We start from the raw sequence: 23,797 nt of genomic DNA, 5'->3' as shown, positions 1-23,797 counted from the left end.
GGTGCCGCGCTGTGTTTGTAAGGTTTATTATCGCTTGATAAAGGGAAATGCAATCGTTGATAAGGGGAGCAATTGGCTGAGGTTGACAGGTATGAAGGCATATCATGGCTTGGCTTTTAAATCCAGATTTTAAGGCAGGGTTGGGGTTTCTGTTAAGGGTTCTGTGTCGAAATGAAGGTTTCAAGGCAGGATTAGAAAATTTCACTGTGAGTTTGAGTATGACCATCATGCTTGTTGCTAAAGTTCACCTTAGATGGTGCAGGTGTACCTAATATTTTGGCCAGCAAGCACATATCTGGCTGCACAATACAGCAGCACACGAACACATTCTATTAATTATAAATGCCGTATTCAAACAAAGAAACCGTCACACAGGCATACCCTCAATGCCCCCAAAAATTTCATCAGCTCTAAAGACAAAATTTAAAAAAAGATAGTATCTCAGGCGCTTGAACAAAGAACCAAAGCCCCTGTGAAAGAAAAAGAAAGAAAGGCAGAAATAGAAAGCGCTGAAGCCTGCTGATTTGCCTCCATTTTGCCTGAGCGCTCAGCTCGCTCGTACGCACGCAGCGGGAGTAGGCGCTGACCTCAAAGTGTCATCCATTTCCAGCGCAGCCTGGTAGCGTGCGCTCTGGCCGCCGGCAATTAATAAAGCATTAATGACAAGTGCCGTTTCAAATGCACTCGTTCTCCATGTCGGGACAGCGGTTGTCCTCGCTCGCTGCCAGCCGGCAGTCATACGGCACCCTGTTAACAAATAGCACACTGCACAACACAACTCCACTAGCCATGTGTGCCACATTGTTACCGTTGAATATCTGTTCAGTCTTTATTCGAGCTTCCGTCGCCATTTCATGTGAGACACAATTCTGCATTTGCAGAGATATGAATCATTCAGTTTTGAGGTGCAGTCGTAGAAAAATGGATTTCATATGCACTGCAGCATATCGAGATGAGTCAAAATTAGGGATGGGTGAGTACCGATACAGTTATTGGTATTGGTCCAATGCCGGCCTTATTTTAAGGTATCAGGTACAGCTGCCGATACCAGCCACCTATACATTCGGCACAAAAATTGTTCCTTGGCAGTAGTTGGCGCTGTACTGTGGTAGTTTGACTCAGGGGGCGAATCGTCATCTGTATCAGAAAGAATTGTTCGATATCGGTGAATATTCAATGAGTGAATATCGATTTGAAAACGGGTATCGAACATCCCTAGTCAAAATGTTAGAAACCGCCCTCAGTATGATGAACAACGGCAAACATATTGTAATGGGGGCACACTGCAAAAAAAATAATAATAATTATAATTTTAATCAACATTTTAAACTTTAAGTAATTAATTATGTAAATAATGTATTTTTTTCTTCTTATTTTTTTGTACCGTGTTTTCCATACTCCAAGCCACATTTTTTTTCCTTGGCGGTTTGAACACTGCATAAGCTAAAATGACATAAAAAGAAGGAAAGTTTGTCAAAATATGCACGAGAGCTCGGGAGTGAGGGGACAGGATGGGGCAGTTTATGCGCACCCATATGCACAGTATAATGGGGCTCTTTGCAGTAACACTTTAAAAATTGTGGCTCAAGTTTTGATAAATGAATGCTTTACCGTGATAATAGTCATTCTTATTGGAACTCTTAACTTAAAGTATGTACCCTGTAAAAGAAAGTGAGTCAGTCGAATTTACCGAATACATGCACGTCATAGTCAGGATGATGCCACCTCTTCCTCAATTTGATCCAGGAAAAACCCTGTTAGAAACCGCTCTCATTATGCTATAGTGCACTTGCACTTTGTAGTACCACCACTGCAATATTAAACATATCTGTAGTTAATCTGGATCAGATTTGACAGCAGTGTGAACAGCACATTGGAAATCCATTTTAAAACCATCTGAGGATATTTGTTGCGCTTCTGGAGCTAAAAGGAGCCGAACAAAAATGGCTTCCAAGGGAAGAGAAAATCCACTTCTATTCAAAAGTCGATTTTATTTCTTTTAAATTTCAAATCTCATGCTCGTATTACCACAGTTCCGAATGAAGTGAGCACACAAACAGAAGGCGGCGCCGCCTGGCAGTGTCAGGCGCTGGGTGAAAGGTCATCCAAGGCCCAGTAGACAGGGGTGGCCATTAGACTCCCTGATTGAAATAGCCTCTTGTTTCTCTCTGGGTCTCCCCTTCATTAACCTGTAGCAGTAATGACCACCACAAGTGCTAGCCGCCTTGTCCCCGCCATCATCAGGTGACCTCTGTGACATCTAAAGTCAGATGGAAACAACACCTCAACAACCCAAGTCCTTAACGCGCTATCTCTACTCATGCATGCACACATGTCCAGCTAGTGGCCGGAAGATAAACTGACTCCCTTAAAATTACTTGGGAAACAAGGGAAGGGTTTCAAATATGGGCTATTGTTTCAAGTTAGGGTTTTGAATAAGGTTTTTAAAACTGAATTTGGGTTTCAAACAGGGATTAGGGTTTCGAATTTAGGCTATCAAAGCAAGATTAGTGTTTAAAATTAGAGTTTTAAGACTGGGTTAACTTTTCAAGTCAGGATTTCAAATTGGAGGTTTAAATTAGGGTTTCAAGCCTGCATTTGGCTCTGCAACAGGGGTTAGAGTTTCAAATAATGATTTTAATTTAGGGGTAGATTTTCAAATAATGCATTCAAGTTAGAGTTAATGTTCCAAATTGGGGTTTCAAATTAGAGTTTTAAGACTTGATTTAGGTTTCAAACAGGGGTTGGAGTTTCAAATTTAGACTATGAAAGCAGGGTTAGGCTTTCAAATAATGATTTTAATTGAGGGGTAGATTTTCAACTAATGCATTCAAATTAGAGTTAATGTTCTAAATTGGGGTTTCAAATTAGAGTTTTAAGACTAGATTTAGGTTTCAAACAGGGGTTGGAGTTTCAAATTTAGGCTATCAAAGCAAGATTAGGGTTTAAAACTTTTCAAGTAAGGATTTCAAGTTGGAAGTTTAAATTAGGGTTTCAAGCCTGTGTTTTGAGTTTTTAACAGAGGGCTAGGGGTAAAAATGCATCGTATCAAACCACAATAAGAGTTGTTAAATCAAGGTTTTGAAGTTGTGTTCTTCAGTTACGGTTTCAAATTAGTGTTAATGTTCCATCTTTCATGTTTCGTAATTGGGTTTCAATCAGGAATTAGGGATTCAAATGTAGGATTAAGGTTTGAAGTAAATTAGGGCTAATAATTCAAATTGGGGTTCGCATTAGGGCTTCAAATGGTAGTTACAAATTCAAAGCCAAGACTTGGTTGGGATTTTAAATTGGGGTTTGAGATGATTTCAAACCTTGGATTGGGTTGAAAATGATCTTTTTAGGTTACAATTTCAAATTAAGATTTCAAGTCTGGGACAGGAAAGTTTGCATGAAGGCATGCTTGGATGAGTTTGGTGTGGAAGAACAAGCCCCACCAAAACATTTTTGATAACCAAGTCAGCAAGTTCCTGTTGAAACGTAGTTATTTACACTCCTTGTAGCCGTTAGCGGTCCCTATTCTTTTAGCTCACACGAACACACAGAACATGAACATTCCCAGTGTGCAGTCGCCTCACTGCGTCAACGTTTGGCTCGCCGTCTCACGGATGGCCTCAACCGCAAACGGGAAATACCAGTCACACCTTTTCTTAAAGGGATGGTAGCTCATTTTATGTCAATCGATCAAGATGTCATATTTAGATGCGCAGAATTCCAGCAGCTGGTGCCTGCTTCTTCCACGGCCACATCTAACAACAATGACTCACTTCCACTTCAATTTAACACGCTAGCACTTCAGTGTGTCATGATAAGTGTGAAGAAAAAAAAAAAGAAAAAAAAAATCACCTCTCACTTTTCACACCCTGCTGTTTGCCGTGTTTGTGTTACCTTTCACCTTCCTGTCGCTGGGGCTTTTTTTTTTTTTCTTCTGCTTCTTCTTCTTCTCTTTCTACTTCATCTTCTTCTTCTTCATCTTGTGCTTCTGCTTCTTCTGCTGCTGTTTGTTTTCTGTTCTCTTTCTCAGGCACAGTAAATATGTTTCTGGGTCAGTTTGAACCAGAGCATAATTATCCAAAAGTGTCCGAAATTAACAAAATTGCAATAAGCAATTCATGTGGGAAATCAATGTTTGTTGTATTTTCATGGGGGGATGGACCCACAGACTATATATTTTTTTTTTTCACAATTTCAAACAAGTGACATCATACAAGTTATCTTAAGTGACATCATACAAGTTATCTTAAGTGAAAAATCCACAAAGGATTAGAAAAAAAAGAACACAGTTAACATCCACTTGTAACACTCTAATTACAGTCACTACATTTATATGCAGTCAATAACCCGAAATATTTTAAAATTTTAAAACCCGAATACTGGCAGGCATTCGGGTTTTTAAAAGCCATGTAATTACGCACAATCCTGAACATGCCCTTATTTGAATTTTGAAAATTCCGAATGTCATGCCTGGGTTACTCCTTTTCTAACCCGAACATGCACGCATGTATACACCAATTGGAATACCCCGTTTGCAGGGCACTCTCTGCGCATACTCAACGGCAAGGAATCTTGGTCTTTGTAGTACAGGAAGGCTTGTTGCGCGGTGTTTGGCGCACAACCCACCGGAAATACACAATTAGTGATAAACAAAACGTGACGAAAGCTAGAGTAAGTACGACTTGAATATAATGTGTTTTATTGATGGTAGCAAGTAACAAGCGGAAATGATTTCTATTTGCATCATGTCATCCGTGCGTCACCGCTTAAATCGGATTATTCAAATGCGGGAGTAACTCTATCCGACACCCACATGTAAATGGGTTATTCCAAATATTTCAGAAATCACAATTTTGACCGATTATTCAATTATTAAACCAAATATTGACTGCATGTTAAATGTATACAGTGTCTCAGAGTGCCGTTGCAGTACAGCTGGTGTTATCATGACAACCAAGGGGGGTGGGGGGCATTGTGAAACAGCGAGGGCTACTCAGTGTTGCCAACGGTGACAAGTAATGAAGCAACTTTAATTGGAGATTTCTTTAGACTCTGACACTCCTCCTCCACTGGATTATTTTTTAAAACGGTATACAGTATTTCTTTTGGAATTAATTAAATATTATATCTTTAGAGAGCGCAAGCTAGTTCCAACACTTTATTTAGATTGGTTGATTTTTTAAAAAATGACAGAGCACAGTGGGAACTGACTAATAGAACATATTTCTGAAAAAAAAAAAAAGAAAATCACGAACTTTGAACAAAGGATGTTTCTGCTAAACAGCGACAATATTTAATGCAGTATGATTGTAAGCCACTTTAACATTATGCACGGTTTGAACATTAACACTGCACATGGCAGACACATGCTACATACAGTGTAAACACTTTAATTGGTCAGAATTTCAATGATTTGGGGCTTAGTAATAAATTTTAAAAAAGGAAACAAACAAAGACAAAAAATACTCATACTAAATAATGGTCAGAAGAGTCCACTGTGACAAGATGTGTCCTGGTCCGACCCACAGGAGCTAATCCCGGAGTTCTTCTACCTGCCGGAGATGTTGGTCAACGCCAACGGCTACCATCTGGGAATGCGGGAGGACCGTGCTATGGTGGACGACGTCGACTTGCCGGCCTGGGCCAAGACCCCCGAAGACTTTGTGAGGATCAATAGAATGGTGAGGATCAGACAGATTGCGGGTTATTCTTTTCAGAGATATTTATTCTTATATTTATTTCTATAGTATACAGTCACTGTTTTTTGTCACAGAATTTTCATAAATTCACCATATTCTTTAGTTAATTTGTGAAAAACAATGCATTTTGTACAATACAGTCACTATATGTTTTAGTAAATCTGCCACATTAATGACCATAGCTTTTTTATTTTTGCATTTTATGCAGTGTATGTTTTCATAAATGTATCGTATTAGATGCACGTGATAACCGCTGGTGACTTAAATATGTCTGCGGACCTTATTTATCGTTTGTGTGCCGGCCAGTGGGATGATTTAAAAATTTAACTAAGAATAATATTTTTTTTATAATCCATTCAGTTTTCAGCATACAGATTTCTACAGTAATTCAGAGCGTTTGACCGTTGTCGTATGTATGAATGAAATACGCTGAGATCCAAGCACATCTCCACGGAACTCGGAATCTTTCTGTCTGTGCCCTGATCAAATTCACCAAAATCACGGTGGACCAGCTGCGCTACGACTTAGGCGTAGTCCGAGCAGGCCAAACCTTTGATCGCTTTTCTTCCACCAAATTTTTATTCTGTCAGGCAGAACTTGAAGGACACACCCTCGTTACCCTCGAACAGTCAAATTGGCAAAAGCCAAAACACAGAGAGCCTTGCGCGTCTACATAAATCAAACCATATTTTCCGCATGCGCCTTTGACAAAAATAAAGCCCAAAAAGTCAGCTGGGATTGGGAAAGTTGGACAGATAAGGGGCTTACCTAACAATTAACAGAGGCTCATTCCAAAGGGAGGGACCGGCGACGTAAAAAAACTCAACCTCCTCTGAGGTTCCGCTTAGTCCGTGACACAAAGGGTCTGGTCCACAGTTCTGAGGTACCAGGCAGCCGCGTACAGTTGGATGAGCTCAGCGAGGTTAGGTGGAGAGAGACCATTTCAGGAATTAAAGACAAATAAAATTAGCTAAAAAATGTACAGGGAGGCCAGAATTGGACTTACGTGCTCCCTCCTATGAGCTGCAGTTAGGAGGCGAGCAGCAGCATTTTGGACCAACTGGAGACACTTGATGGAGGACTGGCTGACTCCAAAATAATATACAAACTAAAGTGCATGACAGCCGAGATGTAATGAAGGCATGGCTTGTACGAGTGCTATTGTGAAAGAAGAGACTTGACTTAATGAAAATAAAACTGGATGAATGGATTTTCTATCCTTTTCGCCGGCCTTTTTGGAGTTTTTCTTTTTCGGGGCTGGATTACAGAACACGGCCAGAACACGCTTGACCTTTTCAGCCTGAGTGACACAGCCGGGCTGCTCTTACAGAGGTGACCTTTCTGTAGTCAGCCGGCCCTCAGGCTGTGAAGTCGGACGCTTGAATTCCACAACATGTGATGTGATGCCGACTGTGCAGAACGCAATTGCCATCTTTTCTCTGACGCCATTTTCTGGGTCTTCTTTTGTTCTAGTCTGCAGCACTCTCGCCTCCTTTATGATTTCATTTGGCTCTGCACCCCCACCTTCCTCCCTACCCTTTCTCCCCCCCCCCCCCCCCCCCCACTTCCTCCCACTTTCCATCTTTGCATGTGCCACTTCCAATTGTGGTGACATGCCCTGTGGCAAACTGTGCCTGCGTGAGTGAGTGTGTGTGTGAGTGCAGCCTTTGTTGCTAATGGCTGTTTTTCCTTGCTCTCCGCAACGCTTCCGCCAACACTCGTATTGTGCGGCATACAGTAGCATTCATCAGCCTGCCGGCCCGCTGTCTTATCTTCGCTCTCTGCTTACACATGCACGCACAATGAAAGACACTGTGGAGAAATACTCCCTCGCAGGTCGTTTATCAGGCTCGTTTTACACTAAATTGGATGCCAGTTAGCATCGGAGCCATTTTTCTCCCCAAAATGATGAGTTGGTGGTTTCAAGTGTGCAGAGAACCGCAAGATGGTACATGAGCCTGATTACAGCATGACACAATACAGTGGTGATATTGCTTCTATTATTCTGTTTTAACAGTCTTTAATTTGGCACTCAAAGTTTATAACACTAATTACATGATCCACTTAATCCAATGAGTTGCACTAATAATATAGGATGCAAAATATTTTTTTTCTCAGTAAGTAAAGCGTAAATTATTTAAAACTACTTAATATCATGTCCATAATTGGTTTTTTTTAATCTTTGAGTGCATGTCCGTAATTTTTCAGTGAACAATACAGAAATTTGAAAACAAATTTCCAAATATAATACAAACTATCCAGTTATTTTCCTTAATATATATTAGGTTTTTTTTTAACCTCTTTGTGAGGACTTTTTTTTAAAGTCAAATATTTTACCGCACCTTTATTTTTCAGGGAAGAATGCATTAATCTTAATCCAAATGTTACTTATAGATGTGTACAATTCAGGTTTGTTTTCTTTTACATCTTTGTGTTGGCATTTGAAAAATACCCTAAAAATCTTGAAATTGGGCATCATAACTGTACAATTGAAAAAATGTTGGGTTTTTTTTTTCCTCTTTGTTGGGTGCACATGAATCTGAATGACAAAATTCAGGAAAATTTAAGGAGTTCTTTTTTCTATGTTGTTGATCCAAACTTGGTTTGGTTTGGTCTGAAGATCTGAACGTCACTGCATGCCATCAGTTCTATTCTGGACTCTCTATTTTTTTCCGCGGCCGTCGTATGGACTCTTGTTAGATGGGTGTACCTAATGCTTTGTCCCACGCATTTTGCTGTTGTTGCAAGGTCCTGTGAGGTCATCTCTACATCCGAGTGCTTCCGAATGCGAACGGACAACGCGTGTCATCTCTTTGTGTGTGCGTGTGTGTGAGTGTGCGCTTCATCTCTAATTGGCCCCCCTGCGCTTGCTGGGCAGGCACTGGAGAGCGAATTTGTGTCGTGTCAGCTGCATCAGTGGATTGACCTCGTTTTCGGCTACAAGCAGCGCGGGCCCGAAGCGGTGCGCGCCCTCAACGTCTTTCACTACCTGACCTACGAGGGCAGCATCAACCTGGACGCCATCGCAGACCCTTTGACCAGAGAGGTAAACATGTTCACACAAACACACACCCACGCATGCACACCCACGGACACCCCCACCTACCACACACACACACACGTATATACAGCAAGGTTATTAAAGTTAACGAACCACAACTCCACCCCAAAAATCTATTAAATCGCTAATTTAATATCCTTAAAAAAAAAAACACAAATTTATTATTGCTGTCGTTGATTAAAATACCACAAACATGGCTAGTCATACTGAGCCACCGCCGTGCAAAAAGCCTTTTAATACGTCACAAAAGCAAACACCTACATCAGCCTACATCATCTTTCCAAACTCATTCTTTAAGCCCCACTTGACACACATACCGCAGAACAAGGAAATAGACCGAGTTTTGCAACACTTTTTAGACAATAGTTGTGTTCAAGAGTGGCAATGTATTTGCTCTCAAGCTATTTTCACCACTTTAAATCAGTTAATATTGCATAAAAATAACTGTCAAATTGGGGATGGACCATTAGAATCGATTTGTTGGAGAAAAAGATGAATTTGACCATATTTGGGCATTTGGTTTTCCAGGACAATGACAATACATAGTTAAAAAAAAAAAAAAAAACACCAAAAAAACGAAGACTAAAACTAACAAAAGCAAAACTAAAATTAAGCATTTTTGAAAAAATAAAAACTACCAAACTAAAAACTAATAAAAATAAAAAAAACAAAAGTCAAAATGGGGGAAAAAAAACTATAGTGAAAATCCAAAGCTATTTTAACACTGCTTGACAGTGGATATCATGATTGGCAAATTCCCTTATTCAATTTGGTACGTGGCAGTACATGGGCTCCCTCTAGTGGTCCATGAAAGAATCACTGAATTAAACGTTCTGACTGTGCAGCATGTTACTGTGCCTTAAAAAAATATTAATTCAGTACAGTATCTGTTCAGTCTGGCTCAATTGTCTCTAATTTTTAGTCCACTACATTTGCACTTAATCTTTAACAACGTCAGATGATGATACTGTACACTGGTCTCCATGGTGACTGAGCCGCTCCCTCCCTCACTCGTTTACTCACGGCCGAAATAACTTCCTGACCTGACATGCGCTCATCTTGTCTGTCAGTGGCGTTTGGGAGCCACAAAGCAATGAGTCATCATCAAACGCTTCCCCAGTTGATTTTAGGCCTCCACTTTCAACGGTATCAATGAGTGTGTGAGTGATCCTGTGATCAATGGCCAGAGGTCAGCCCGTCAATAGCCGAGCGGGTGCATCTCCTTGTTCTCAACGCATTAATTGAATATCTATGAGCTGCGGCGTGCCACTTGTGAATAGCTTAATTGCGGCAGTGGCAGCAGCTGCCGTGCATTGTGGGTCTTTTCCGGGACAAGTGTCTTTTCCTGTGATATCCGCCATCTGCTGTCTGCAAAACAAGTCATTTATATACTGTCACTTCCAGCCGCGCCTTTATTTATCAAGTGACCATTATGCAAATGTATGGCGCCAAGATTTGCTTGATCCAAGAGCCATTTTTTTGGGGGGGGGGGGGTGCGTCGGGAGGTTCTTATTCTGTGTAGCTGCCAGTTGCATTACTATGAATGTTGACAGTGCAGTGTCTAATTGTGTCGAGATCCACGTTGTGTTTTCGAGGGCGAGTCAGCTAATTGCAACCGTCTATTTGAAATCCTTTTAACACCAATTAAGAATTATGTTTCTCACTCTAGAAGCACGCCCCCTGTTTACGAAAAGAAAATGAGCTCATGTTTGCTCATGCCAACGTTCAAATATACAAGACTATTGTTTTGTAGGGAGGTGGATTATTTTCTTTTACTATTATCATGAGGGTGTAATTAAAAAATATTTACAGGTCGGTGCACATTTCTGATCATTATCTTGTGAATTTCACAACACGTTCCAACATTTTGTCAAAGTTGTGTGTTTGGAGGCATAAACATGGGAGGATGAATGTCCTACAATAAAGAAAAATGTCTTACATGCAGTGTGTCTTAATTGCACCTAGTATCTTATATCTTATCTTAGCTTCGCAAATCTTGTCATATTTTGCCTGTATGTTTTACTCTTATTTCAAACTTTCAAATTCCTAACAAGTTCAATCATGTCGTAAAAAGCTAAACTTAACGAACACTCACACTACAATCGGTTTATGGGTTGTTCAATAAATGTGGTTTTTTTTCGCCGCATTTTTCTCAAGCCACTGGTTTATGAATAATTTCGAATGCATTTTTAATCATAAAAAAGTCCTCCTAAATTCTCATGAAATAGGCTCCATAATGTCCCACATTAATAAAATGCTAAATGTAATCCCGTGTGATACTATTTACTTTCTCCGCCAGTCTGTGAGTAGGCCTGATTTGAGTGCGAAGAGGCGGCGCATGGAAAGGAGCCCTCGAAATGTCACGTGCGGACCTGCTGCAGTGTTGGAAAAAGGCGATATTGATTCATCTGTGGCCCACTGACAGCTGACGAATTGCATAAACGGCGATAGTCACAACAACGTCAGCATGTCAGGAAATACGAGCGTCGGCCACGTGTCAGGTGGGGGCCCCCTGCTGGAGGGGGGCACGCCTCGTCCTTGCAAAAAAACATGACAGCTCGGCCCCTTTTTTTCCGACCATGTGGCGTCACTCGGGACGAGGCGGACAAATTAATCATCAGTGGGACTTTATTCCTTGTCACGTAGCCCCCTCCCTCCCTACCGTACTTACACTTCCCTTCATGCCCGCTATCCTTCACTGCTTACGAGTTGACAAAGACAACAAAGCTTGAGTGGTACTAGACATGGAAGGTCATATTGAAAAGTGTCTCATCACCTGACCTTTAAAGATTTTTAAATCTTTAAATATCTTTAAAGGGAGTCAGATATCACTTACAAGTTAGTCGAGCATGATGAATATTGTGGTGTTTGTGAAATCATCAAATGTTGGTGTCATGGTCCATCCACATGAAATGTTGTAGGCTAAAAAGTTTCTCAGTCTACCTGTAAAGTCAGACGTCTGTCTGTTTTCTGCTTCAAATTGCTCTGGAATTTGCCGGAAAATTGCTTCTTCCTCTTCTTTATCATCCATAGGTCCTACAGATTTTTCATGTGTACTGTTATAGACATGTCCTCCAAATTTCGTGTCAGTAAGTGAAACAGATGTCGGGGGCTAATTTTTCTGACTTTCCAGGGAGCACTGTGGAGCAACTTTTGGGGTAGTGTGTATTGCAAACACCTACATTTAGAGGTTGGACTCATACACCAAATCCCTATTTATTTGTCGTGACAACATTAACGAGCAAATTCCGAATCCACTCGAATGGGTTCCTCATTGTATTTTTCCAGAAAAACACAGTTCAACAAATCAAATCAAAAGGATAAAAAGAATGCACTATTATTGCGCTTCAGGTACCATTCGTCGTCCAAAGCGCTTTCCATTCTCTTATTTGAAAAAGTGTTTTTAGTGTACTCGGGAGTTTTGACGCAGCATAGCATCAACCCACTTAAAGGTTTTCCTTGTTAGTTTGAAATAACTTTACCTTAACTTTTACCTCCAGAGCATCCCTCGCCGTACCCTGTCTAATGGGAGAACCCGGGATGTTGTTTTTTTGTAAAGTTTTAAATCCATACGCATTCTGTCGTACCAGTTAGCTAGCTAGCGCAAAGCTAACTTGGGCGCGTTCATCCCTCTGCTCTAGTGTCCGAGTTTTCAAGCTCCTTTGTGCTAGGACGGTGTCAGAAGCCACACGTTTGTGCACAGCCCTACCTAAAATACATACATGTCCACCATTGATAGATATTTGCTAATATAGTGAGTTTTCCTATATGTACAGGCTCCTATAAAGGTGATTTGTTGATTAAAAAAATAATAATGTGGGGATGAATGGGGCCCTCGCACCCACCTTTCTCATGATCATCAAACTTTGACGCCATTGCTCCGTACCGTTTGAAGGCATAGCAGTTTAGCAGAGTCCCTCTGTCTAGGATGCCAGCATCTAATTAGGGCTCATTTGGATGAACTCTCTACTCAGAGTTGGTCAAAGTACGAGCCACCCTTAATTTGCTCAAAATGCCTGCAACAAACCAAAATGGGCAGCTTGCCGTTCATTATTGTCTATGGGTGATTAATACTTTTCCTTGTGTCCTGGTGTGATCGACATGTCCAGCCAATTTCGTATCAATATGTGAAGCTAATGTCAAGGGCAATTTTTTTTCTGCGTTTGCTTGGTGCGCATCATGGATTTTTACGTCTTCACTGGATTAGGAGCATAACTCACGTGTGATGAACAGGGAGATTGCTGTATCGTATTGTTTGTTGTCATATAATTTCCATATGTTTTTGACAAAACAAACAGCAGAATTGTAAAATTTTAGAAAGATTTAAAATTGCATATCAAATTGCAATATTTGGGGGTGAAATGTGGCAAATGGATATGTTCTCCAAATGTTGTGTAGTGGACACAGGTTCCATGCATGGTCAAAATACAGCTGTCATTCTCCAGATGCCTTCAGGACCGATAGCTGAGGGTTACAATAAATCCTTAAACAAGAACAGACTTGGCCTATTTACTGTTTAGCCAAAAAGGCTTGAGAGTCTAAGAAAAAATCCTGAATTGGGTCACTTATACTGTAATTATTTCAAGGAACCCCTAGATATTAGTAACGGCCAGTCAAAGTGTGCGTACATTTTTGGGGACACCCTGTATTTAGTTTCTGTATGTTTATGCTGCTAAAGCTCAGGAGAGTAGTTGGCCTTGCTTATATAGCATTCGTGTGCGTGTCTGTCTTTCCCGTCATTCTTCCCGGCCTGTTGTCGGCTTCAGGTGTCGTGACGCATAGCGATCCCACGCTGCTTAGCGGGTCAAGCAGAGGGCGCGTCCTCTTTCTGTCTGACAGACATGCGAGAGCACTACAGCAGTGCTTCTCAAACTCAGATCCACGCTGCACCAAATTATTTGCAAGAAATGATCTGCTGTATGTATGGGTCGTTTTCATATAATTCCATAATTAACGGTAAAGACATGTCCCACTGAAAAGTCAATTATTTTTTCTGATGTGCGTTTTTGAATTATTGGCAGTTGTTACCTTTAAAATGGTAATAATTGTTTTTAAGAATAAAAAAAAATCCAAAGTAATGTTTTTCAAACCGTTAATGCCAATCTGTATTTACCGTTATGTGTCACAAATTAAGTTTTGTGATTTGCACCTTGTTTTCTAAAATGCTCATTCTATTTTGAATGTATATGATTGTTATCCTATTTCTTAATGTGCTTTTTCCATGAAAACAAACTAAAAATACATCTTAGTGTCTTCAGAATTCCTTTTTTAGTTCTTTTACAAATGGTCAGTTTTATTTTTCACTGAAGCTGTCCTTACGGTTAACGGGACTTTTTCGATCCTCATTATGTTGTTGCAATACACCACAGGGATCTGAGAGCTGAAATGCCAGGATGAGGCAGCCATTTTGCGTTCACATAACAGCAGACAGAAAAAGAAACGGTGTCATTTCTGAGACATGAATGAATTTGTGAAAGTGTCTCAACTAGTGCATGCCTTTACCATTATTCCGATTATATAAAGACAAATGTTTAATGGGTTTGATAAGTCGTGCATTTTTATCTTCAGATTTTAAAGGGCTACACATGGAACTTGTGCAACTTACTCGATTTTTACAAAGCTATTTGTCTTTACTATTATGCACTTTTGCCTTTACCGTTGTGCAAAAAGTGCATTTCAGTGGGCCGCCACCATTTTCTCTGTCAATGAAGACTGCGTCAAAACAATATTCATTTGGGCTTTGGCCCAGACACAAAAACACAAGTAGATGAGTTAGTCAATAATAACAGAGGCTACATTTCCTGCCTCGCACAATAAAGTCTCTGAATCTTCCACGTTGAAGTGCCACTCTATTTACATACCGTCACATTGCGTCATGTAGTCATAAATCAATCAAGCAAATGTGTTTAGTTTCATGTTTGCACGTGCTACCTTGTCACTGTGATATTAAAGTACATGTTGTCTCTGTTAAATTGATGTACTCAAGTGGAGGTAGCACTAAATCAAACATTTAAAAAATACAAAGCAAGCACGTAGATCGTCTATCCTACCAATATTTATTTGCCCAAATGTGCTCAGCAACAACTTGCGTGAAACTTTTCATTGCAGTGAGACAGCGTAGACAGCAGCGTTGTGCCAGATTGGAAGTGACTGCAGGGCTAGAGGAAGTTGTTTTGGGGGTGGGGGGAAGAGCACGGGGGGTATTCGCAGGTGGCCTGTCCTCATCCAGAATCACCTCGGAACGTCCCGTGCGGCGTGCGCGGCCCTGGCATGTGCTGCCCATTGGCTGTGTGTGATTTTAAGTGGTGTGTACAGCCCCCATGCAAAAGGAGGGCTCGACACCCCGCCGTGACGGACGTCTGCGCACGCTTTCCTGATGGAGGAACAGGCGCCAGTCGCGTCCATCAACATCAATGACAGCCACACAAATCTTCGATTTGCCTCCAACGAGGATTGGATGGTTTCACACATGTTGGATTACACAAAATATTAACCTCGAAAGTTGTCACAAACCACACCAAGGTTATAATGGTTTGGGATTTTTTTATTATAGTTGGTTTTTATTTTGGTTTGACTTTTGTCTTTTAATTACAGGTATTTTTTGTTTGTAGAGAAAGTTTTTTAGTTTTTATTCCCATAGTTTTTATTTTTTTTCAAAAATGCTTTGTTTTTTTAAAAATTTGTTTTAGTTTTAGTTTTTTTTTAACATGGAAAGTATTTGTTGACTGCATTGATGAATACACTTCAACATTAAAAAGGTCACTAAGTGTTGTGTAATAGAGTTAGTAAGCAAGTACAATTCTCAAACAAGTGACCGATGTGCTGCAGTACTGAAATACATAAAAAATGAATCCACAAAGCTCTTGTTTGATTTAAAGATGAAAATGAAAACAAAGATCATTTTCGTTATGATTTTAGTTACTTTTAGTTGGTTGTGCAAACGTCCTTTTTATGTTATTTCATGAACAAAAAATGTATTTTTTCAATTTTAGTTTAGTTATTGCGGTAGTTTTCATTAACTTCAATAACCTTGAATCACACTGGAGGCTTTGTTCATTTATGTTAGAAACAATGGGAATACAGTAAACTTCGAGGGACCAAGCCCTGCCGTGAATTGCTAAAAAGTAATTCAGGCCCTCCCTAATATTGTTTATAATTGCTTGTAATAATCTATTAGACAAGGCTATGGTCTGACAATGTGTGAGTTTTTCTGCAAAAGACGGATGATGTCAAAAATCTTGTGGCATGTAGTCATTACCTGAGCCCTGAGCAGAAGTGATGTCATTTTCAGTCGACAGAAGTGACAAAATGGCCGCCCCCTGAGATGGCTAAAAAGGGGTGGATTTTGCTGCTTAACTCATATTCCACAAACGCAATGCAGTATTAATCAGAATGCCTTGTCTCAACTAGTGGGCCTGTACAGAACATAAAGTATTCTGGAAAAAAATATGGTTTGGTTGACTTCCCCTTTAACCAAAATGAAAACCAGAGTTGCCTTGAATGCCCCAAAAATTATTCAGGCTGGATTCTTGTTGTGTTGCATTGGCCTTGATGCTTTAGCTCAAAGTCCGACGTAGAGAGTGGATCTTTTTAGGTGGTTACTTTAGTATTGGTGGAGGTCTGTGCTTTAATGATTGCCATTCTAGTCGTGTGTGTTTGTGTGTGTGTGTGTGTGTGTGCATGCATTCTTCAAAAAAAAATTTCATTGCAAGTGAGAAGCATCCACCTTTGAAACACTCCTCATGTCCTTTTGCTTGCCTCTCTAAAAAAAAAAAAAAAAGTGTCTGTAAACATGTTCTCTGTTGGTGTGCCCACGCACGCAGCCTCTCCTTTGTCTCCCGCACAATAGCATGAAACAGCGCAGTGGCCGGCCTGGCTGGCTGGGATGTCACTCCAGGTTAGCGTTTGCGCAAGCGGGGGCCCCTTGTGCCTGCAAATGGGAATGGTTAAGCCAAGCATGTTAATAGGAAAAGGCCTGTCTCTTCCATACTAACACTTGGATGACTCTGCAGGGTGAGGCGGGTGAGGATGGGGAGGCGGTCCCGGGAGCGCACCCCACTTGCCCGCCTCTAAGAGCCCCCCCCCCACCGTACTGTGAGGCAGGGCTGAGTTGGGATTTGCTTGCATTGTCAAGTAGCGCATTGACCCATCACTTTGACGCATATCCACTGTGACAGCAGCCCTCTCTCTCATTCTCTCTTCCATTTTCTCTATCTTCTTTCTCTCTCTCTCTCTCGCTCTCTCTCTCTCTCTCTCTCTCTCTCTCTCTCTCTCCATTCCTTCTCTCTCTCTTTCCCACCCGCAGGCCACAGAGGCGCAGATCCGGAGCTTTGGACAGACGCCATCTCACTTGCTCATCGAGCCACATCCTCCGCGCAGCTCCGCCATGCACCTGGTGAGAGCAGAAAGCATGCTGGGAGGGGAGACAGACAAACAAAACTTTGCTGAACTATTTAAAAGAGATGTTGTGCTTTTTCTCCCTCACAATTTAATTAATTTAATAAAAGTGTGTGACGTGCACTTTACATCAGGGGTGGGCAAAGTGTGGCCGCATTGGGCCCACTCTGTTCTTTAATCCGATTTATTAAAGGTGCTATAATATTTGTCTAATTTTGCAGGGTTTTTTTTTTTTCAAAAATTGGTTAATTAATTAACATTTGTATTCGATAACTGACTTACTGTAAATCAAAACAAATGTTGGTAAACAGTTGTTTAAACAGCACAAATTGAACATATGAATTATGTATGTATGTTGTATTTATTTATCAATAATATCATAATTAAATTAATTGTAAATAGTAAATTAAAAAATAAAGTCTACAAATACAAAGATTAACTGCAAAACCGCAATAAAGACAGTAAAAGTATAGATTGTATTTTTGCTCATGGAGGCAGCTTTTCATCACCAAACCGACAAATGACACTTTTTCCATCTGTGTACTGGATCCCTGCCTGTGTGAAACGAAACACACAAGTAAATATTTTGTGAGCTGCCTGTTTCAGAAAATGCATCTGTGAGCGAGCTGTTCTGGGTTCTGCCAGATTGTGATGTCACAACTCAGCGAATTAACATAATCACTCCGCCACGGCGAGTTTATTTATCTAATAGTTGTCAAATGCAAAGTCACAACACATTTTTAGACAAGATGTGGAAGCTCTTTTATGGTCAACCCAAAAGGTAAGCAGAGCTGCAGTGTCAGAACACATTAGCTAACAGTTTTAGCTTCTGATAACGTGGCACATACAGGAATGCTCAGTCACGGTGTTGAATTTGAGTCGCAACGCTATTTATGTTTGCCGATATGTTCGCTGCATGCACCGCATGTACAAATCTGCTATACTACTACTACTATATCACGAGGAAAAATACAATCAAATCTTCATGGGCAAACTGCAGGCTGTGTGCAAGTGCTCTTCATTTGTAGTCTGAACCTCTCCTGTTCTAGAAGCAGACTCCAGAATTGCCCAATACTGCTGCACGAAGTTGCTAGAGCTGTTGCTTGTTTTGTTTTTTTCAAACAAATAATCACTAGATTGTTTATAAAAGTATATATTATGGTTAATTTAGTTAGTAAAATAGACACTTTGCAACACTCAGGAGCCCTTGCTTTGTTTAAACGCTCTTGCTATGCCCTGGTCGTCATGGCAATGTTGCCATGCCAAGGCACCTGGGATCAGTTTGAATGGTAACTAAATTGCATGTTCCCTTACGTCTTCCTCCATTCACAGAGTCCTCTGATGTTCAAAGACCAGTTACAGCAGGACGTCATCATGGTGCTGAAGTTCCCGTCCAACTCGCCGGTGACGCACGTGGCCGCCAACACGCTGCCGCACCTCGCCGTGCCAGCCGTGGTCACCGTCACGTGCAGCCGCCTCTTCGCCGTCAACCGATGGCACAACACGGTCGGTGAGTGGCGGGCGCGTCCATAAAAACGTCGCCTGGGCCGGCGTCTCCCGACCAGGTGAAGAGTGTTTCCACATGTTGCCTCTCGCCGGCGTGTGAAGCGCAGTGCCCCCCCCCCCCCACCGCCCCGAGAACGGAGCCGCCACCTCCGGGTCAGGGGGCCAAAGCAATGCTTGCTTGGAAATCAGGCCGCGGCTCCGGCGCAGCGCACATTCACCTCACACTTCCAAGCTGTCAGAGTGGAAAACACGATGAGAGGGAGTCTAGCGCCCTAATGAGGGCAGCTGCAGACCACAGGCCGCCATTTTGAGCCTAGAGGAAATGTGGTTTGGCTCTGACGACAACACACATTTATTTTATCCCTGCCTGACGACAACGCACGTTTATTTTATCCCTGCCTGGAATAAATGTCTTTATTCATTTTGCTTCGCGGATAGAGTGGCCTTTCATCCTAAAAGTCTTCGTCCGCACCACACTCGCTATAAAACTCATGTGTGCATGCATTGCCTCTGATGTGCTCAAGGTGCTCTGTCCAACACCATTAAACCTTTGTCGATGTTGCCTGCGGTGCGTTCACGGTCCTCCGTCCACCTGAAAAGTCAATATTTCGTGCGGACATTGTCCACGATGCGTTCGGAGTCAGGGTACATTGTTGGCATTTTATTATATATGCTGCGTTACCATGTTTGCTTTGAATTCTGAGCTCCACTAATTGATTCAAGTCTGCCGATCTCAGAGCCCTTCGGGGTTTATATTTAATCAGCATTTCTAGAGTGTTTTCACGACTTAAACCATTCAGCAATTTGTAGACCAGTAGCAGAATTTTTAAATCTTTTCTACAGCTGATCAAGTGCAGATATTTCTTCACAAATGTAGAGAGCAAAAGTAAAAAGTTGTTTAAAAAAGAAGTGCCTTAAGATGCAAGGTGAATTTATTCCAATTTGCTTAATGAATTGAATGGATATGACATTAATCCATTGCAGCCCTCAAAGAACAACAACTGTTTTGAATTTGTTTTTCATAAGATTTCGGTTTAACGCGTTTCACTGTAGCCGCCCAAGTTACTTTCCGTTTGAGCACTCCGTTCATGCGGAGGCGCAGTTTAGGAGCCTGAACCGATAACATTTATAACCGGTCCGCAGAGTGGACGGATCCCTAAACGCCGCCCCAGCTCCGTTTCCGTGTGGACATGCCTTAGTTCCGTGCTTTCTTTCAATCTTTGTCAGTTCTTTGTCATTTTCATTTGTCCTGCCAATGTTGCTTTCACTGTCTAGTCCGAGTCCTTTTTCCTAGTGTTTGTTTATTTTCTTTTGCAAATCCTTGATCCTTTGGTCTTTAGTATTATCCCGGCACCTTGTTTGACTTTTTGTTTACTTTTAATTAAATACTTTTGATTGCACTCCATTTTTGCCTGCTGGCTCCCTGCTTTCGGGTCCTCCTCCTTGCCAGTCTTGACACTAGCAATCTGATATTGTACTTTGTACTTCACTGTATAAAAAAATGCATTAATCACATGATTAAATCAAATCTAAAGAATTGAAGACTTTTAGCCAAGTTTTTTGTTTCATTCTGCCACTCCTAGTGTACGCGTCTCGACCACCTACGAGCAGTGTAATACAGGCAGGGACACGAAGAAGAGTTTCAAAACTGAGTAAGACACAGTAAATCAGTTATTTGCGGCGGATATGCCGTATGCCTGTGAGTATTATTTTTCTACATGTATTGCTGCACCGTTTGTGTTCAAATATGCATTAGTGAAATGGTTATACTGTAATGCCGCGTCAGTGATGCTATTCGTCAGCCCGTTAGTGGGAAATAGCATTGTTTTTTAGCATTGTTTAGTTTGATGTTAAACTAAACCGGGAGCGCCAATAAACAGGTCAAAGCCGGCTTTTTGAAGAATTGTTGACTATGTGCCGAACTGCTGCCTGTTGTGAGCCAGTCGAGTTCACTGCCGCCGCTCGGCGCTTGCATCTCAAATTTTTGCCCTCAAGTCAAAGCAAAATATCATCCAAACAATGGTTTGCATACGTCCGAAAAATGAAGCACAGTAACAACATGTTTGTACTTGTTTACTTCCCACCACTCAAACTTGACTAAACTTGACTGTTTTTCAGGCCTCCGAGGAGCACCCGGATACTCACTGGAGCAGGCTCATCATCTCCCAATCGAGATGGACCCTCTGATCGGTGAGTTCTTCTTCCACTCGCGCTCGTGGCTTCTCAAACGCGTACGCCACTTGTAACGTTTTGTGTTGACGCGTGTCCTCTTTTGCCGCCGCAGCCAACAGCGCTGCGAGCAACAAGCGTCAGATCACAGACTTAGTGGACCAAAGCATCCAGATCAGCACGCAGTGCTTCGTGGTGACAGCTGACAACCGCTACATCCTGGTGTGCGGCTTCTGGGACAAGAGCTTCCGCGTGTACTCTTCGGAGACAGGTGGGCGCAAGAGCGGGAGTGCGAAAGGTGGGCGCGCTCGTGCGTGCATGACGCCGTCAATACTTGCTGTTTGGTTCTCCGTTGAAAAGCTGTGTTGTAATACGTATATATTACGCAATATTCATGAGAAGTAGGGGCCGAGTGTAGTGAAAAATTCGGAGTAATTGATGCTACTAAGCACTTTGAAAGAAATGACAGATACATTTTAACAACTTGCATTCAAGGAGACAATTTGAATGCGACCAGACTGGCGGCGGCAAAGAACTCCGTTGTGTGTTCCGATCAGGGAAGCTGACCCAGATCGTGTTCGGCCACTGGGACGTGGTGACGTGTGTGGCGCGCTCCGAGTCGTACATCGGGGGCGACTGCTACATCGTGTCGGGTTCCCGAGACGCCACTCTTCTTCTGTGGTACTGGAGCGGCAGGCATCACATCATCGGCGACAACCCCACCAACAGTAAGGGCCTTTGTGGGTTTTTGGGCCTTTGTGTTGCACACTTTCTAGTCTCGATTTGATGAAGTTGACAGAAGCGGTGACGGCTAATTAAGAATTTCGGCTCGGCTGAGCCCAATTAGCCGGGGAGAGCTCGCTGTGTTCGTTTCATCGGGGAAAAGAGAATTCCCCTGTTGCTCACCGAGCATCTTCAGCACTCGTGCAAATGTCTTCTTCAACAATGAAACTTACACGTGCACTACAGGGGCTCCTTTTTTTTTTTTTTAAATCAAGTCACCCTGAAGCTGTTCATTTTTATGGATACTTTTGTAAAAGAAGTGAAGTCAGCCCCAAGTTTGAATGCTTTTAAATCCTGGTTCTCCCCTCTCTACAAGCTGGGGATTCACGAATAGCCAAAGTTCATGTATAATTGATTAAAATGCATTGGGAAAAAATGAAAACATTTAAACGACCAAAAATCTCCCCAAAACACTGATAAACATTCAATATATGGAAAATGGGAGGGACACCAACCCGCCAAAAAATCTTTTAAAATATTGTATTTTTTTTTTTTGTCTGACTGTATCAGCTGAGAAACTTTGGATGTTAACGTGGGCAGCACAGAACGTCCCGAGAGTGGGCCAGATTGTGTGTCTAATGTCTTATTTTGCGGATCAGAAAATGATGACAGAATCCATCACCAATTTTGCATAAAATGCAACATATCTGCCAATCCGATCCAGCTGATGAGATCTGCTTCAAGTCTACTATTTCCTAAACCTATGATTAATTAATGTTTTTTTTTTTTAATCAATTTATCCAAAATCTTGTTTTTGCGCTGTATGTTCTTTTGGTAATTCTAGTAAGCTACTTTTTATGTCTTGATTTTGCTTCTAAATGACTTAACTCTTCTGGTTATAAAGGTTGGATTTTTTTTAATCAGCACATTGAGTTATCTTGTGTATGAAATGTGCTATATAAATAGTTACCTTACCAAAAAGGGGGAGTTGGAATTAATATTAGTGATTTTTGATCATACTTTGTGTTTTATTTACAGTTTCCTCATATTTTTGCTTTGGCATTCACAAGTTTGCCAAAGCCATGTCTGATGTAATTATAAAACTTTGGCGCCATCTGGTGTCATCTCGTTGCAAAGCAAATATCAGAAACTGAGTTGAAGAACTTCATTTGGTGAGGTCATCGCCTTGTTGAATAGCAAGAAATTTGGTTTGGCGCCATCTGGTGGTGTACATAGGGACTTACAAGCCTTTTGGTAGGCGTTAATTATTGACAGATTTTCACTTTTCACTCTTAATATGTATGAAGATAAGCCAAAGAAAAAAGCCAAACCCTCATATGGAGCTAAACATTTGTCCCTTGCTGAGTTGGGGTCATGTTAATAACAAAAGTTGTCTGGACGTGTCAGATAATTAAAATTCAATCAGCTCCCCACCTGACACCACCACCGTGCGGGCGGGCAGGCGAGTTGCGTTCGTCCCAAGGGTGAAGGCGACTGAGGCGGGGAGATTGAATCTTTTGTCGGGCAGGTGAGCGGCTCCAGCTCCCTTGTTACCTCCCCAGAGGCTTCCTGTGACACTTGTCCTCATCAAAACCCCCCAAACCCCCATGACAAGATCGCCCCCCCCCCCGCCCGACCCCACATCATCCTCAGAGCAGCTGCTGGCACTGACAGCGCGGCTCAGGGTCCTGCACGGTCTCTATGGGACCACATCCATCACAGTCCAGCCGACTGGACCGCTGCCGCGGTGGAGGCGATATGACCAACAAGAGGGAGGCAGGTGGGCTTTGGGGGTGCAGGGTGGGAGTCTGCGATTGTCACTCAGACATGTGACTGAAGGGATTAGCCCCAAATAGTAGCATTAGCTTGTCTTTAGACGCTTTATCAGACAGCTCATTATCTGATTTTGAGAAAGATCTGATAAGAGATTCGATTTTACCTCGATATGCCCGATTTTTGTGGTCATGTACGGCTGTTCATCTGACTTGTTTTTAATTGGGTTCATGTGTAAAACTGGTCCACGTGGTTTTAGCTTAATGTGACAATCAAACATGTTTAATTGAGGTGTCCAAATGAATTGACAGCTAATAGACTATCAAGTTAATTGACAGCAACAGTATTTTAATAATTGAGCAATTGTTTGGAGCCATTGTTAAACTTGAAATTGTCCAAATCTTCTGGTTTCAGCCTCTCGCCAGTCATTATTCAGATGTGGGTAGTCCTTCACATAGAAGCAGACTGATTATCG

General features: G+C 41.7%; 1 protein-coding gene and 1 long non-coding RNA gene across 4 annotated transcripts in view; one reads left to right on the top strand and one right to left on the bottom strand.

Moving 5' to 3' along the window:
- nbeab (neurobeachin b) overlaps positions 1-23,797 on the top strand; it is a 266,361-nt gene that overhangs the window by 234,273 nt on the left and 8,291 nt on the right. For all 3 annotated transcript variants that reach the window (XM_086035116.1, XM_086035115.1, XM_086035114.1), the window contains 7 exons: positions 5,523-5,675; positions 8,572-8,739; positions 17,060-17,149; positions 18,484-18,661; positions 20,776-20,847; positions 20,942-21,097; positions 21,384-21,554. In XM_086035116.1, coding sequence (XP_085891242.1) covers positions 5,523-5,675; positions 8,572-8,739; positions 17,060-17,149; positions 18,484-18,661; positions 20,776-20,847; positions 20,942-21,097; positions 21,384-21,554 — 988 coding nt within the window. The remainder of the gene's footprint in view (positions 1-5,522; positions 5,676-8,571; positions 8,740-17,059; positions 17,150-18,483; positions 18,662-20,775; positions 20,848-20,941; positions 21,098-21,383; positions 21,555-23,797) is intronic.
- Positions 14,867-18,863, bottom strand: LOC147144859 (uncharacterized). Its single transcript, XR_015087393.1, has 3 exons — positions 18,466-18,863; positions 16,749-17,146; positions 14,867-16,684 (listed from the first exon to the last, which is right to left on the bottom strand). It is a non-coding gene; the product is annotated as an uncharacterized LOC147144859 (long non-coding RNA).

This window comes from Filicampus tigris, chromosome 7, assembly GCF_054856515.1.
Source record: "Filicampus tigris isolate MCC_2025a chromosome 7, RoL_Ftig_1.0, whole genome shotgun sequence".
NCBI lineage: Eukaryota > Metazoa > Chordata > Actinopteri > Syngnathiformes > Syngnathidae > Filicampus > Filicampus tigris.
This window is presented reverse-complemented; position numbering and strand designations above follow the sequence as displayed.